At 46.2% G+C, this 12,009-nt stretch overlaps 2 protein-coding genes across 2 annotated transcripts; both read right to left on the bottom strand.

Moving 5' to 3' along the window:
• Window positions 1-3,072: 3,072 nt before the first annotated feature.
• On the bottom strand, window positions 3,073-5,060 carry LOC141021572 (protein TIFY 6a-like). Its single transcript, XM_073497409.1, has 7 exons — window positions 4,890-5,060; window positions 4,664-4,791; window positions 4,417-4,580; window positions 4,232-4,316; window positions 3,750-4,116; window positions 3,563-3,620; window positions 3,073-3,468 (listed from the first exon to the last, which is right to left on the bottom strand). Exons 1-7 carry the CDS (start codon window positions 4,966-4,968, stop codon window positions 3,267-3,269), a joined length of 1,083 nt encoding a protein of 360 aa, XP_073353510.1. The 5' UTR covers window positions 4,969-5,060; the 3' UTR covers window positions 3,073-3,266.
• Window positions 5,061-8,754: 3,694 nt separating this feature from the next.
• LOC109762618 (protein TIFY 6a) lies at window positions 8,755-10,695 on the bottom strand. The gene is made up of 7 exons (XM_020321491.4): window positions 10,539-10,695; window positions 10,327-10,460; window positions 10,033-10,199; window positions 9,834-9,918; window positions 9,357-9,711; window positions 9,191-9,248; window positions 8,755-9,096 (listed from the first exon to the last, which is right to left on the bottom strand). The coding sequence occupies exons 1-7, from the start codon at window positions 10,600-10,602 to the stop codon at window positions 8,898-8,900; spliced, it is 1,062 nt and encodes a 353-aa protein (XP_020177080.2). The 5' UTR covers window positions 10,603-10,695; the 3' UTR covers window positions 8,755-8,897.
• Window positions 10,696-12,009: the final 1,314 nt, after the last annotated feature.

Below are 12,009 nucleotides of genomic sequence, written 5' to 3'. Positions count from 1 at the left end.
ATAGCATGATCCTAAAAAAGTAGTGTGATTGAAATAAAGCTAGAAACTGTGAAATTATAAGGAGGCATCTCATACAACAGGAAAAATTGCCTTATGTTTCTTACCAAGAGATTATATTTTTTCCCCAAAACTCAGCACCGGAGGATCTCAATTTCTTAAAAAAGATGAATGTGCGGTTAATTTTCCCAAAACCGAGCAAAAATTGTCACAATACGTCCAGAAAGAAAGGCACCCCGGCCGACATGGCACCCACAAGACCCACACGCACCACCAAGGAGAGGACACTGTCCAGGTTGCCTGTGATGTCATCGTCATGACCTCTCCATGAGCAAGATACTCCGATTTCGCCGCGTACGACCTATAGAGACCCCTCCGAACAAACAAAACATGAGGACTCTACTGACCAAAGCCAAACAATCGGCCACCGACGCCAAGGACCAGGCACCTCCGACTTTGATGACGAGCCTCATAGGAGAAAAGGAGCACATCTAGCACTGATAGAGTCTGAACTGCCCATCACCTAGCACCGTCAACACTGTGTCGCCCCGCAATGCTGGAGCTCCAACTTCATGCCCAGGAACAAGTCCGAATTTCAACAACAAAGGCAAGTCGCGACCCTTGCATATCTTGCCACCATCATCATCACCACAAAGGCCGCAATGCCACCAAGCACCACTGGTTGGGCACCGGCCAATCGCGGTGATGCACGCGTCCAACCCCCCGGGAAATGTGTAGGAGGCCATGACCTTCAAGGCGATGCCCTCAAGGGGTTAGTGACATGGAAGCAACGCCATCGCGTGACTCATGCCAGAGTCTTGAGCTTTCACACAAAGCACATGGCTCGGGATGGAGGAGGAGGGAGAGCTCCTTGATGACCCTCCAGCGAGAAGAGCGACAACCAAGGGCTACGCGTCGTTGGCACCGACAAAGCCGATAGATTCTTACTAGAAGTAGTCCAATCCTCCAACCCAAGTAGCCAGTGACCCAGGAGAGCCACTGGCCCGCGCACCTCAAGCGTAAAGACGGTGCCATCCCACGCAAGAGCCACCAGCTTGCCGCCAGCAGCCACCGACAAGCCGAACCCGGAGAAGACCAGATCCAGCAACCACCTGTCGAAACACCGAGCAGAAGCCACTAGAGGTTGGAAAGCAGCCGGCCCACGTGCAAAGGAGTCTCCAAGCATAATTTAAAAAACTTAACCGACAACAAAACCGGTGAGGCTGTCGGTTCAGGTTTTTACTGGTTGGCCCACCTGTTCATTTGTGACAAAACAAAATAGTTAAGGTAATATCTCAAAATTTTGGCATCACATCAAATCAATACACATATATTGGATGTAAAAGATTAATAAATCACAATGTGATATTAGACTAGTTGGTTGTTGAGGCTTTAGCATGCCTTGACTAAAGGTTAGATGTTTGATTCCTTGTTGATGTACCTTAAAAAAACAACAAGGCACTGGTTTGGGGGTTTTCTGTTCAGACCGCTAGTCCAGTTCGATTTTTAAAACTATGCTCCAAAGGAAAGAAGGAGGCCACCGCCCCACCCCGACTCGCCAGCAGGATCACCGAGCTACAACCCCACGTGAACGCAGCCATGGAGATCACTGTTGTAGTAGCCGGCGCCACGCACCGCAGAAAGGGCGAGCCTCCCTTCACCCAAGAAATCCTGCCACAGAATAGGGGGTGCCCCACTGTCGCCATCCGCCGCGTGGACTTAGTCCAGCGACCTCATCCATCGATGATGAGGGGAGGTAGGAGATGGGAAGGGCGGCTGGCGGCGACCCGATCTAGGGTTCCACACGCGTCGCTCCGAGGCGATGCAGGGGACGAGAGACGCGGGGTGGGTTAAGGATGTTGGTCCCCTCCCTTACTACTACTAAGAGATCATCTCTTAACTAAGAGAAGATAAACCTCTTTGTTCATTCATCTCCCATTCCAACTCAATAATCACCCTACATGACATTGGTAAGCTGGCGCCATTGTACATGTCCATGCTCATAGATCCGGGCATTTGTTGCTGGTTGGAGCAACGTCTGCATGAGATAACTTGCTTGTAGTGATGGCGCATACTCTCGCGAGAATGTTGTGTGGGACCATGGTCCACCCCAACCTATGCTCAACGTCATTGATCTCTGGACACCACTTTTCGGGATATGTGCATGGCGGGAACTGTTTATGCAGGATGGCGGGAAGAGATATGCATGGGACCCTACATTGTTAAAATAAGCTTACTTGATGCTCACATCATAGATAGTAAAAAAAGTCATGTTGTTTTAGGCATTGCAATGATGGTCATCAGTTAAATAGAGCCCTATATGCATCTATTGATCGTTCGTAACAACGAACTGCTTGTTGGCTCCGTGTTCGCCTGATGAAATAGCTAGCACATTGTTATCTTCGAATATAACCATTTGGTTTGATTAATGAAAGTTCCTTTCCTGGGAAAAAAAACTTGAGCCCTGTATGCATATGTATATACAAACACTGTTCATCATTGTTTATCGCCCCGTTATGTGCATAAGCTCTCAAGGAATCCAGTGCAATTGATTCACAACATGGTCATCTCATTTTCAACTGGACATTTTTAGAACACATCTGCTTGTCACAAGCTTTAAGGACTCCTATTTCCTAAACACTGTGCTACACGATATGACACCTTTTTCTTTTTTCTTTTTCATGTATAGTTTGATGTCCTACTGTTCCTGCGTCAAGAAAAAACTGTTAGACAATTATTATTTGCGACATGGCATCAGTATAGATTCTCCCAAACATCGATGAATATGTTGTATAATATGTACAAAAGTTTTATAGTCTGCGAAACGAGTTTGAGAAGTTCTTTTTTGCTAGAAATCCAATTCGACTCTTGGGAGCATACGCTCCTGCCCACCAAAAATATTTTTTTTGCAAATGTTAAAAAAATAGATGTGTTATCCTCCCCTCTTACATGTAGCTTTGCGATAAGCAACAATTGTGTATCTTAATTGTGGTAGGACAAGCCAAATTCGTAACACCTTCGAACACGTCGCACATCTCTTCCATTAAGAGGCGCCGGCTAGACAAGCAGTATAATACAGATCCATTATCCATTGCAAAACATCTAGAGAAGACAAAAAATATGGTATACAACATTGGTTATCTCTTATTGCTATCTCTAACTTATAATGGTAGCATGCTCCTAAAAATACAGTCTGACTAAAATTAAACTAGAAAATATGTAACTAAAGGAAAAAATAACCTCATACAACAGAAAAATCTTTCTATCTCTTATTCCAACTCAATAACCACCCTACGGGACATTGCTAAGCTATCATCATTGTACATGTCCATGCTCATAGACTCGTGGCAATTGTTGCCGGATGGAGCAATGTCTGCACGAGATAACTTGCTTGCAGTGCTCGCACTGCCCAAGGTACCGGTGCTCGCTAGCGGGCTCTTTGACAATGAGTATGGCGTGACACTTGAAACTCTGCAAAAGAAATAGTGTGTCGATGAAATTTGATCCAAGGAGATATCCCTTTTGCAAAGTGTCATCGCCAAACTAAGACGCGACATATTTATACCTGTCTTTCCGCTTCTCCAAGAATCGGGCTAGAGATGCTTTCCGAGATTGATGGACAGCTGAACCAAGAGCATGAATCAATACTCCTATAACACTTTTCTAGCTAGGCACCATCTCTCAATAGGAATTGAAGTGCAGAACTAGCAAACAACAACTGGTAATAAACTATAATTTGTAGTCGTACGTACCAATTGGCTTAATAGCTGCTGCAACAGCAGTAGATGCTTGTTGCATCCGTTGAGCTGAGGGTGCATTACTTAGCGGCGGAACAACTGATGATGGTATGCCTGAGTATGTCGTCGGAGCTGGAGTGCAATTTTGGTAGCCTGGCGTGCTCTTGGAGATCGTCGGAGATTGTGACACGACGGGGATCGGACTTGAAATGACTGATACATGAGGTGCCATGGTCTCTCCTGGTTTCTGAATTATAATCTTCCTCGCCCCGGGCACCGGAAATCCTGATGTATTGGCCGGGACAAGAGAATCAGATTTCTGGACTGCACTGGGTGGGCTTGAAACAGAAGCCCTGCCTGCTAAAACCATAATGTCCTGGGCCTGTCACGGTTCAAAAAAGATAGTCAATAACCCATATATCTAAGCAAATGTAGACATGAGAAGCTAAAAATGCCAGCTTCTTCATTCACCACACGTACGAGCAATGTATGTGTACCTTGTCCACCGGGACGTCGAACACGTTGACGGCGCCGTTGTAGAACATAGTCATTAGTGTTGACTTTGGATTCCGTATGCTCCGGCTTTGTAGTTTGCAGGCCAAACATATATTCATTTGTCAGTCAGAAACAAGTTTAAAATTACTGCCATGAGTTAGATATAGGTAGATGATGCAGTACGTACCTTGGGGCGTAGACACCAACCGCAGACCTGGACACGGCGGCACCGATGGCGGTGAAACGGTGCTGATTTCTGGACGAGACGCCATCGGCGGCACTAGGGTTGCTCCCAGGCGACTTGAGCGGCGACCTGGATCCGCCGTGGTGGCCGTGGAACCGGAGCTGCGCCTGCAGAAGAAGAGCAGTGAGTGAAGCAGGTCGATCAGACAGGCAAACCGAGCAGGAGCTGAAGGAGACCGAAAAACGCAAACCTGATGATGGGGCATCGGCGTGTTGGCGGTGGGCTGCCCGAATGACACAAAGGGCGCCGGAATGGCCTGCTGGAACTGCCGCCGGTTCGTGGCAGGCGCTCCTCCTCGCAGCAGTCCCGGGGGGTTTTCTGAACGTAGAAGAAGAAGCAGACTAACAAATGTCTTGCATCTACTGTACATAATTAACTAGCCTGTCCGAGGATTGATCAAGGAATGGAGCGCCGACCTGAGTCCGGCTTCATTAGATCGCCAGTCTCGTCCCCCTGGTGGTGGTGGTGGTGGTTGCTTCCAATCTCCATGGACATGGCGGACGAAAGCTCTCACCAAGGTACAGCCATGAGGAGTAGGTTAGATTTGCGCCACGCCAAGCAATTAGTAACTACTCCGTACTCCATTGCGTGCATGGTGTGAGGGAGGGACCCAGTCAACACGTGCCGCACGCCAAGATCGGGCCAGATTTGTGTTGTTCGCCCAAGGCACACACGAACACGTCCCGGTGACGCGTGGGTCCAGACGCGCGCGGGACCAGCCTGTGTGTGCGATTGCGGAAGCACTGGTGTGCGTGCGAGCGGGGTCAACACGTTCCCCATGCGTAGAACGACCCAAATCTGTAGATTCTGTGGATCCCACGTGGTGTCTCTGCGAGGTAGTCACTGCAAAAAAAAAAATTCTTTCTAAAAATCATGTTGTAATATATACTTGAAAAGTCATCGAGCTAAGCCTTCATACGGCCAGCGCACTAGAACAACAACCGCCGACGACCGACAGAAGCGTAAATCGAAAGAATCCGACCTACAGACACACGCACGCAGACGAACAAAGATCGAATGCAGATAGATCCACGAAAGACATACGTCGATCGAATTTCAAGAGATGCACAAGAGACACACACCTTACGGTCGAGACATGGGCTAGTCAGTGTATTTTTGGCTCTTCAACCCACCACCATGTGCAAACAATCCCATTATGTTTTTTCCTCTTCGGCATCAGTGTTCCATCATCTTTCACGTCATGGATTTTATTCTATTAGTATGCGTCTTCCCATTCAATTTCTTAGTGGTCATTAATTTTTGAGCTATCTACAGTTTTAATATCATTGGCTTTGCTTGTGGAATGGTGGACAAGAATAAAACGAACAATTTTTAACTATGCATTGAAAGCTCTACTCAGAGCTGCCGAGTAGTCAACTAACTTCACAATAATTTTTCCCTGCCTGCTAGGGCTTTCTTCCCCACGCTGCCTCTGTCGGCGTCGAGACCCTTCCCACCCCCAATCCACTTTGCTTTCGTCGGACACTCCTCGTAAAAAATTGACGTCAAATTCTTTACATTTTTTTTGTTTCAGTCTGTATTACTTCGACCCACTACACCTTGTGCACTCGTTCTCATCAATATTTCTCTCCTTGGCATCACCATCATTTTTTTTGTCTGTGCTTCTTTTTTTTACTCTTACATTTTTTTCTCTATTCCTGTCCTATAGAACTAAGTACTCGATCCCATTAAACCATTTTCTCTTAACATGAAAAACATGTCACATCAACATACAAACATACATGACAAAAGGTCCACCTCAAGATGCAAACACTAGTAGAAAAGGGGGCTTTTGTCCCGGTTGGTAAGGGCCTTTAGTCTCGGTTTTTGAACCGGGACTAAAGGGTCGTTACTAATGCCTCCCCCCTTTAGTCCCGGTTCGTGGAGCTCTTTTTATGATTTTTTTTTTGGAAAAAATTTTGCGAATTTTTTTTGATTTTTTTTTATTTTCAAATTTTTGAATTATTTTACCTCTAATCTCTAATCACCACCTCTCATCACTGCTCAATTTATCCTCTAATCTCTAATCACCCTTCATCATTCCAAATCATCTACCTTCCCGTCACTACTTCAGCCTGAGCACGCTTAACTTCCGGGTTCTATTCTCCCTCGTTTCCAAGTCTGCACTTGTTGTTTTCCTGACAATAGTAAGATGTCAATCCTATTAACCCCCAGGAATTTAGCTTGAGCATGAAGTGACACATTTCACTGTTTGAGTTTGAAACTATTGTTTTAAAAAACAATAATTATTTAGTAACACTAATATTTCTCGAATAATTAGTTTGACCATTGTTTGACCACTGTTTGACCACAGTTTGACCAGATTTGACCAAAATTCAAAAGAACTGAAATAATTATTTAGTAACACTAATATTCTAGAATAATTAGTTTGACCATTGTTTGACCACAGTTTGACCATAGTTTGAAATTTTTTGAATTTTTTTGCCTCTCCAGATCTTAAAAGCCCCGTAACTTTTTTTCTGTTAGGTTTTTGAGGATTTTGAAAATGTTTAACGGGGTTCCCCCGATTAAAATCGGATGTAACTTTCAGAGTAGATGATTTTTCATATAAAAAACTTTTTAATCCGAGTTCGTATGCAAAAGTTATGCCCATTTTACAAATTCCAGAGAGATTTTGCAAATAAAGTCGAAATTCATATTTGTAAATTTTCCCAACAACTAGACCACATATCACATGGGAAACTTATTTTATTTTATTTTTTTGACATTTCCATCATTTCTTTTTTTTCTAAAACTGAAAAGGCGGTCGGGGGGGGGGGGGGGGGGGGGTAGAGTTTGAAAATGGGACCTTTAGTACCGGTTCGTGCCATGAACCGGTACTAATGGGCTGTGAGGCATTAGTACCGGTTGGTGGCACCAACCGGGACTAAAGGTTAGATCCATGTTGGTGCCAACCGGTACTAATGGGCATCGCACCCTTTAGTCCCGGTTCGTGGCACCAACCGGGACTAAAGGGCCCAGGTGAACCGGGGACTAATGCCTTAGCCGCACGAACCGGGACCAATGCTCACATTAGTCCCGGTTTGTGACTGAACCGGGACTAATGTGAATATTGCCCTGTGACGAAAGCCCTGTTTTGTACTAGTGAAATATGCACGAAGAAGGGTCAATTCAATAATGAAAATACGAAATCATATGTATCATACGACAAAATCATAATATTAATTAGAACATCCATGTTCCATACAAGCAAACATAACTGAAATATGTTCCGATCGAATCCGTAGTGACACACAGGTTATCATCTAGTTAGTAGTATGAGTCTCCCCATACACATTTTTTAGCTACTTTTTTTTATTCTGCCGTGATAAGAGCATGTATAAATGGACTGGGCAAATCTGGACCATCATACGTCCGTGGACGCGCTAGGACACGACAGCAGACAGCACCGGTCCCCACTCAAATGTTCCCATTTGTAATAACAAACCCTACTTTTGAAACATCAAATCCATGCAAACACATGCACATCGATCATCACACATAAACAATGAGTAGTGCACACAAATACAAATTAGCGGTACATAAAAACACATAATGTAAACATAGTCCAAACATAAAATTTGGTCATTGTGCATAACTAAAACATAAACAACATAGTTCGGTGATTTCCAGCATGGATGATCCACATCTGCTCCACATGATCATTAGAAGTTGCATGTGCGCATGTTGATCTCGAAGTTGTCGATGCATCTAAAAAAAGTTGGCAATATGCTCTGGCTCCTGTTCTGAGAGGCGAACCTGAACTCCGGGCTTCTCAAAATCATGCGTGTGGGCTGCCCCTTCAACCTCATCTCAACAATCATGTTGTGTAAGATTACACAACATGTCATGAGCTGCCAAAGTGTCTCCACTTCCCACACCATTGCAGCTCCACGATCAATACCCCAACGAGTTTGGAGCACTCTGAGTGCCCTCTCCACATCTTTCCTACCGCCTTTCGCTTGTGCAAAGAGACATTGCTCTGCCGACTCGGACAGTCAAAACTCGACAAAGATTATTTAAATATTCGCCAAGTTCCTGATAGAAAGAACTTGGCGAACTTAATGATTGCCGGCCATGTCCAGGCAAGTCCAATTCGCCGAGTTTAACTTGGCAAAGACGTTGCCTGGTTAACTCAACAAACGACTAGCAGTATAAATATAGATCCAGCAAGCTTTATGCATTGCACAACATCCAGAGAAGACCAAGAATGTGTTATACAATATGGGTTATCTCTTATTGCTGCCTCTATCTGTTAATGGTAGCATGCTCCTAAAAATATAAGGTGATTAAAATAAAACTAAGGAATATGCAATTAGAAGAACAAATCTCATACAATAGGAAAAATTGATTTATCTTTCTAATTAAGAAGATCATCTCTTTGCTAAGACTAAGAGAAGACAAACTCTTTTTTTGTCTCTCTCTCATTCCAACTCTATAACCACCCTATGGGGAATTGCCAACATAGCGTCATTGCTAACATAGCTCATAGACTCCTGGCAGTTGTTATTGGGTGGAGCATTGTCTGCGCTAGATAACCTGCTTGGAGTGCTCGCACTGCCCAAGCTGCCGCTGCTCTCTAGCGGGCTCTTTGACAACTGGTATGGCGTGGCACTTGAAACTCTGCGGAAGAAATAGCGCGCTGATGAAATTTGAACCAAGGAGATACTGCTTTTGCAAAGTGTAATCACCAAACTAACACGCGATATATGTATACCTTTCTTTTCGCTTCTCCAAGAATCGGGCAAGAGATGCTTTCCGAGATTGACGGACAGCTGAAGCAACAGCATGAATCAGTACTATAACACTTTCTCACAATCTGAATTGAAGTGCAGAACTAGCTAGCAACAACAAGTGGTAACAAATAGTAACTTTGTACGTACCTATTGGCCTAATAGGTTCTGCGACGGCAACTGAAGATGCTTGTTGCATCGGTCGTTGCGCTGAAGATGCTCGACTTACCGGAGGAACAACTGATGATGGTGCGACTGAAGATGTCGTCGGAGCTGGAGTGTAATTTTGGTAGCCTGACGGCGTGCTCCTGGAGTGCGTCGGAGCTTGTGGCACAGCGGGGATTCGACTTGAAATGGTGGATACGTTAGTTGCAAAGGCCTTCCTCGGGTCGGGCACTGCAAATCTGGTATTGGCAGGGACATGGGAGCCTGATTTCTGAATTTCAGTGGGTCTGGGTGGGGTTGAAACAGATGCCCTGCTTGCTAATACCATAATCTCTTGGGCCTGCCATGCATGGTTAAGAGGAGATAATCAATAACCCACATCTCCAAGCAAGTTTAGACCATGATGAGAAGCTAAAAATGCTTGGCTCATTCACCACACGCATGAGCAATTCATGTATATACCTTGTCCACCGGGACGTCGAACACGTTGACGGCGCCGTTGTAGAACATAGTCATGAGTGTTGACTTGGGATTCCATATGCGCCGGCTTTGTGGTTTGCAGGCAAAGCACATCATTCATTCATTTGTCAGTCAGAACGACATCCCAGTCTGAAACTACCGTCGTGAGTCACTAGAATTAGTTGAGGAAATCAGCTCAAACCTTGGGGCGTAGACGCCAACCGCAGACCTATAGACGGCACTGTTGGCGGTGAAACGCTGCTGAGTTGTGGACGCGGCGCCATCCGCGGCACCTGGGTTGCTCCCCGGCGGCGGCTGCGGCCGGTGATACGGCCTGGGTCCGCCGTGGCCGTGGAACCGGAGCTGCCCCTACATAACAAGAGTACCGAAGCAGGTCAGGTCAGGCAGACCGACTAGCATCTTGCTATCTCGTGGGAGGAGCAGAGCAGCATCTGAATCGCATTGGAGCCGAGCGGAATGAGACAGAAACGCGAACCTGATGATGGGGCGCCGGCGTGTCAGCAAGCGGCGGCCTGAATGACATGAAGGGCGCCGGAATGGGCTGGAACTGCCGCCGGTGCGCCGCAGCCGCAGCCGCTCCTCCTCGCTGCAGCAGTCCCGGCGGGTAGTCTGAATGAAGAAGAACCAAACTAATTGACGGTTCAATGCTAGTACACAATCTGAAGGGTGAAGGGAGGGAGCACCGACCTGATCCCGGCCTCATTAGACTGCCGGTCGCCTCCTCCGGGTGGTGGCTGCTCCGAATCTCCATTGACACGGAAGAAGAAGAAGAAGAAGAAGAAGAAGAAGCCTTCCGCCGCTCTCGACTCGATTAACAAGGGGCAGCCATGGTTAGTTAGTCAAATCCGAGACGTGCGCAAGGCCCCAGTCCAAGTGAACGCGTCCGTCGTCCTCCGCACACATCGAGCTGCGTGCATGGCGGGCGGGCGGGGCCCAGTCAGCACGTGCCCCACGCGAGGATCGAGCCAGAATTGGGTTGTTTATTCGGCAAGTGGGCCGTGGATTCTGTCAGTGTGGTTCATACTTAATTACTCATTTGGCCCATTAGGCCCGCCACCGATGCGCGCGCGTTGGACGCCGCCACGACCACGTGCTCCCTCCGCGGAGCGAGGCCCAGACCAAACAGTTCCAGTGACGCGTGGGTCCAGGAGGGCGCGGGGCCTCGCTGTCTGTCTCCAGTAGCCAAAACAGCTGCGTGCAGGCGGGGTCAACACGTTCCCCATGCATAGAACGAGCCAAATCTGTCCCACCGCGGTGTGGATTCTCTGCGGGTGGGTCGCACGTGGTGTGCCCGCGTGCCGAGGCGTTTCAGCTTTTGCATTAAAAGCTCTGCTCAAAGCTACGTACTTACCGAGTAGATAAATAAATAATCCAGGAAGTGAAGTCGGATCTGGTTTCCTTTTTTTTTATCTAATCGATGATCGGTAGGACAAGATCTGCATCATGTTAACCCCATAAGACTGCATTTGACCAATCTTGGAATCTGCATCTCCACTCACTTACGTTTGAATGGGTGTATTTCTATTGTTTCCGATAGAAAAATAATTGTAGTATCACTTAGCTTGGTGACGGTAACAGTGACGGTGCCAGAAACTCAACGTTGTCTAGTCAACTATTTATAAAGGATTAACAGAAACAAAAATAACACAAATGTAGCAAAGTAGACAAAATAATACAAATGCAACAAACAAAACAAACACTCAGGAAATACATCTAGATGACATAATATCTCTCGACTTTTGGTAGTACATAGCAGAAGATGTGACTGCATTAAGTGAACCCCTACTCATCCGTGCAATCAGCTAAGATGCCCCCACGAGGCTGCAATTAACAAATCATGCAATCTAAATGCACCCAGTTAGAGCAACTCTAGCGGAGCCGGTCATACTGACAGCCTTCATATCTCATATGAAGTGCCCTCCATATGGATATTGATGTCGCGACTATTGTGCGCAAACACATAATCGACATAATAGCTATCTCTATATCATGGAATCCACTCGTCAGTAGGACATCAATTTTTTTTTCAATGTCCACTATCTATATACTCAGCTAAACGAACAATATTCGGTTAAACCCGAGCATGGCGGCAAGAGATTGGAGGACCACGAGCAGGATGGTGAGAGCGAGGGCGATTCCAACAGGGTACCAATTCCGG

The sequence above is a fragment of the Aegilops tauschii genome, chromosome 4 (assembly GCF_002575655.3).
Source record: "Aegilops tauschii subsp. strangulata cultivar AL8/78 chromosome 4, Aet v6.0, whole genome shotgun sequence".
Taxonomy (NCBI): domain Eukaryota; kingdom Viridiplantae; phylum Streptophyta; class Magnoliopsida; order Poales; family Poaceae; genus Aegilops; species Aegilops tauschii.
Note: the sequence above shows the minus strand (reverse complement) of the source record. Positions and strands in the feature narration are given on the sequence as shown.

Bases quoted from the DNA above. Each gene is read 5' to 3' on its own strand.
- LOC141021572 (XM_073497409.1), bottom strand. From the start codon at position 4,968: ATGTCCATGGAGATTGGAAGCAACCACCACCACCACCACCAGGGGGAC. The intron at 4,792-4,889 runs GTCGGCGCTCCA...TTCTACGTTCAG, and splicing joins TCTAATGAAGCCGGACTCAG to AAAACCCCCCGGGACTGCTG. The intron at 4,117-4,231 runs GTACACATACAT...GAACCGTGACAG, and splicing joins TCGACGTCCCGGTGGACAAG to GCCCAGGACATTATGGTTTT.
- LOC109762618 (XM_020321491.4), bottom strand. From the start codon at position 10,602: ATGGAGATTCGGAGCAGCCACCACCCGGAGGAGGCGACCGGCAGTCTA. The intron at 9,712-9,833 runs GTATATACATGA...CATGCATGGCAG, and splicing joins TCGACGTCCCGGTGGACAAG to GCCCAAGAGATTATGGTATT. The intron at 9,249-9,356 runs GTACGTACAAAG...CTGTTGCTTCAG, and splicing joins AGAACCTATTAGGCCAATAG to CTGTCCGTCAATCTCGGAAA.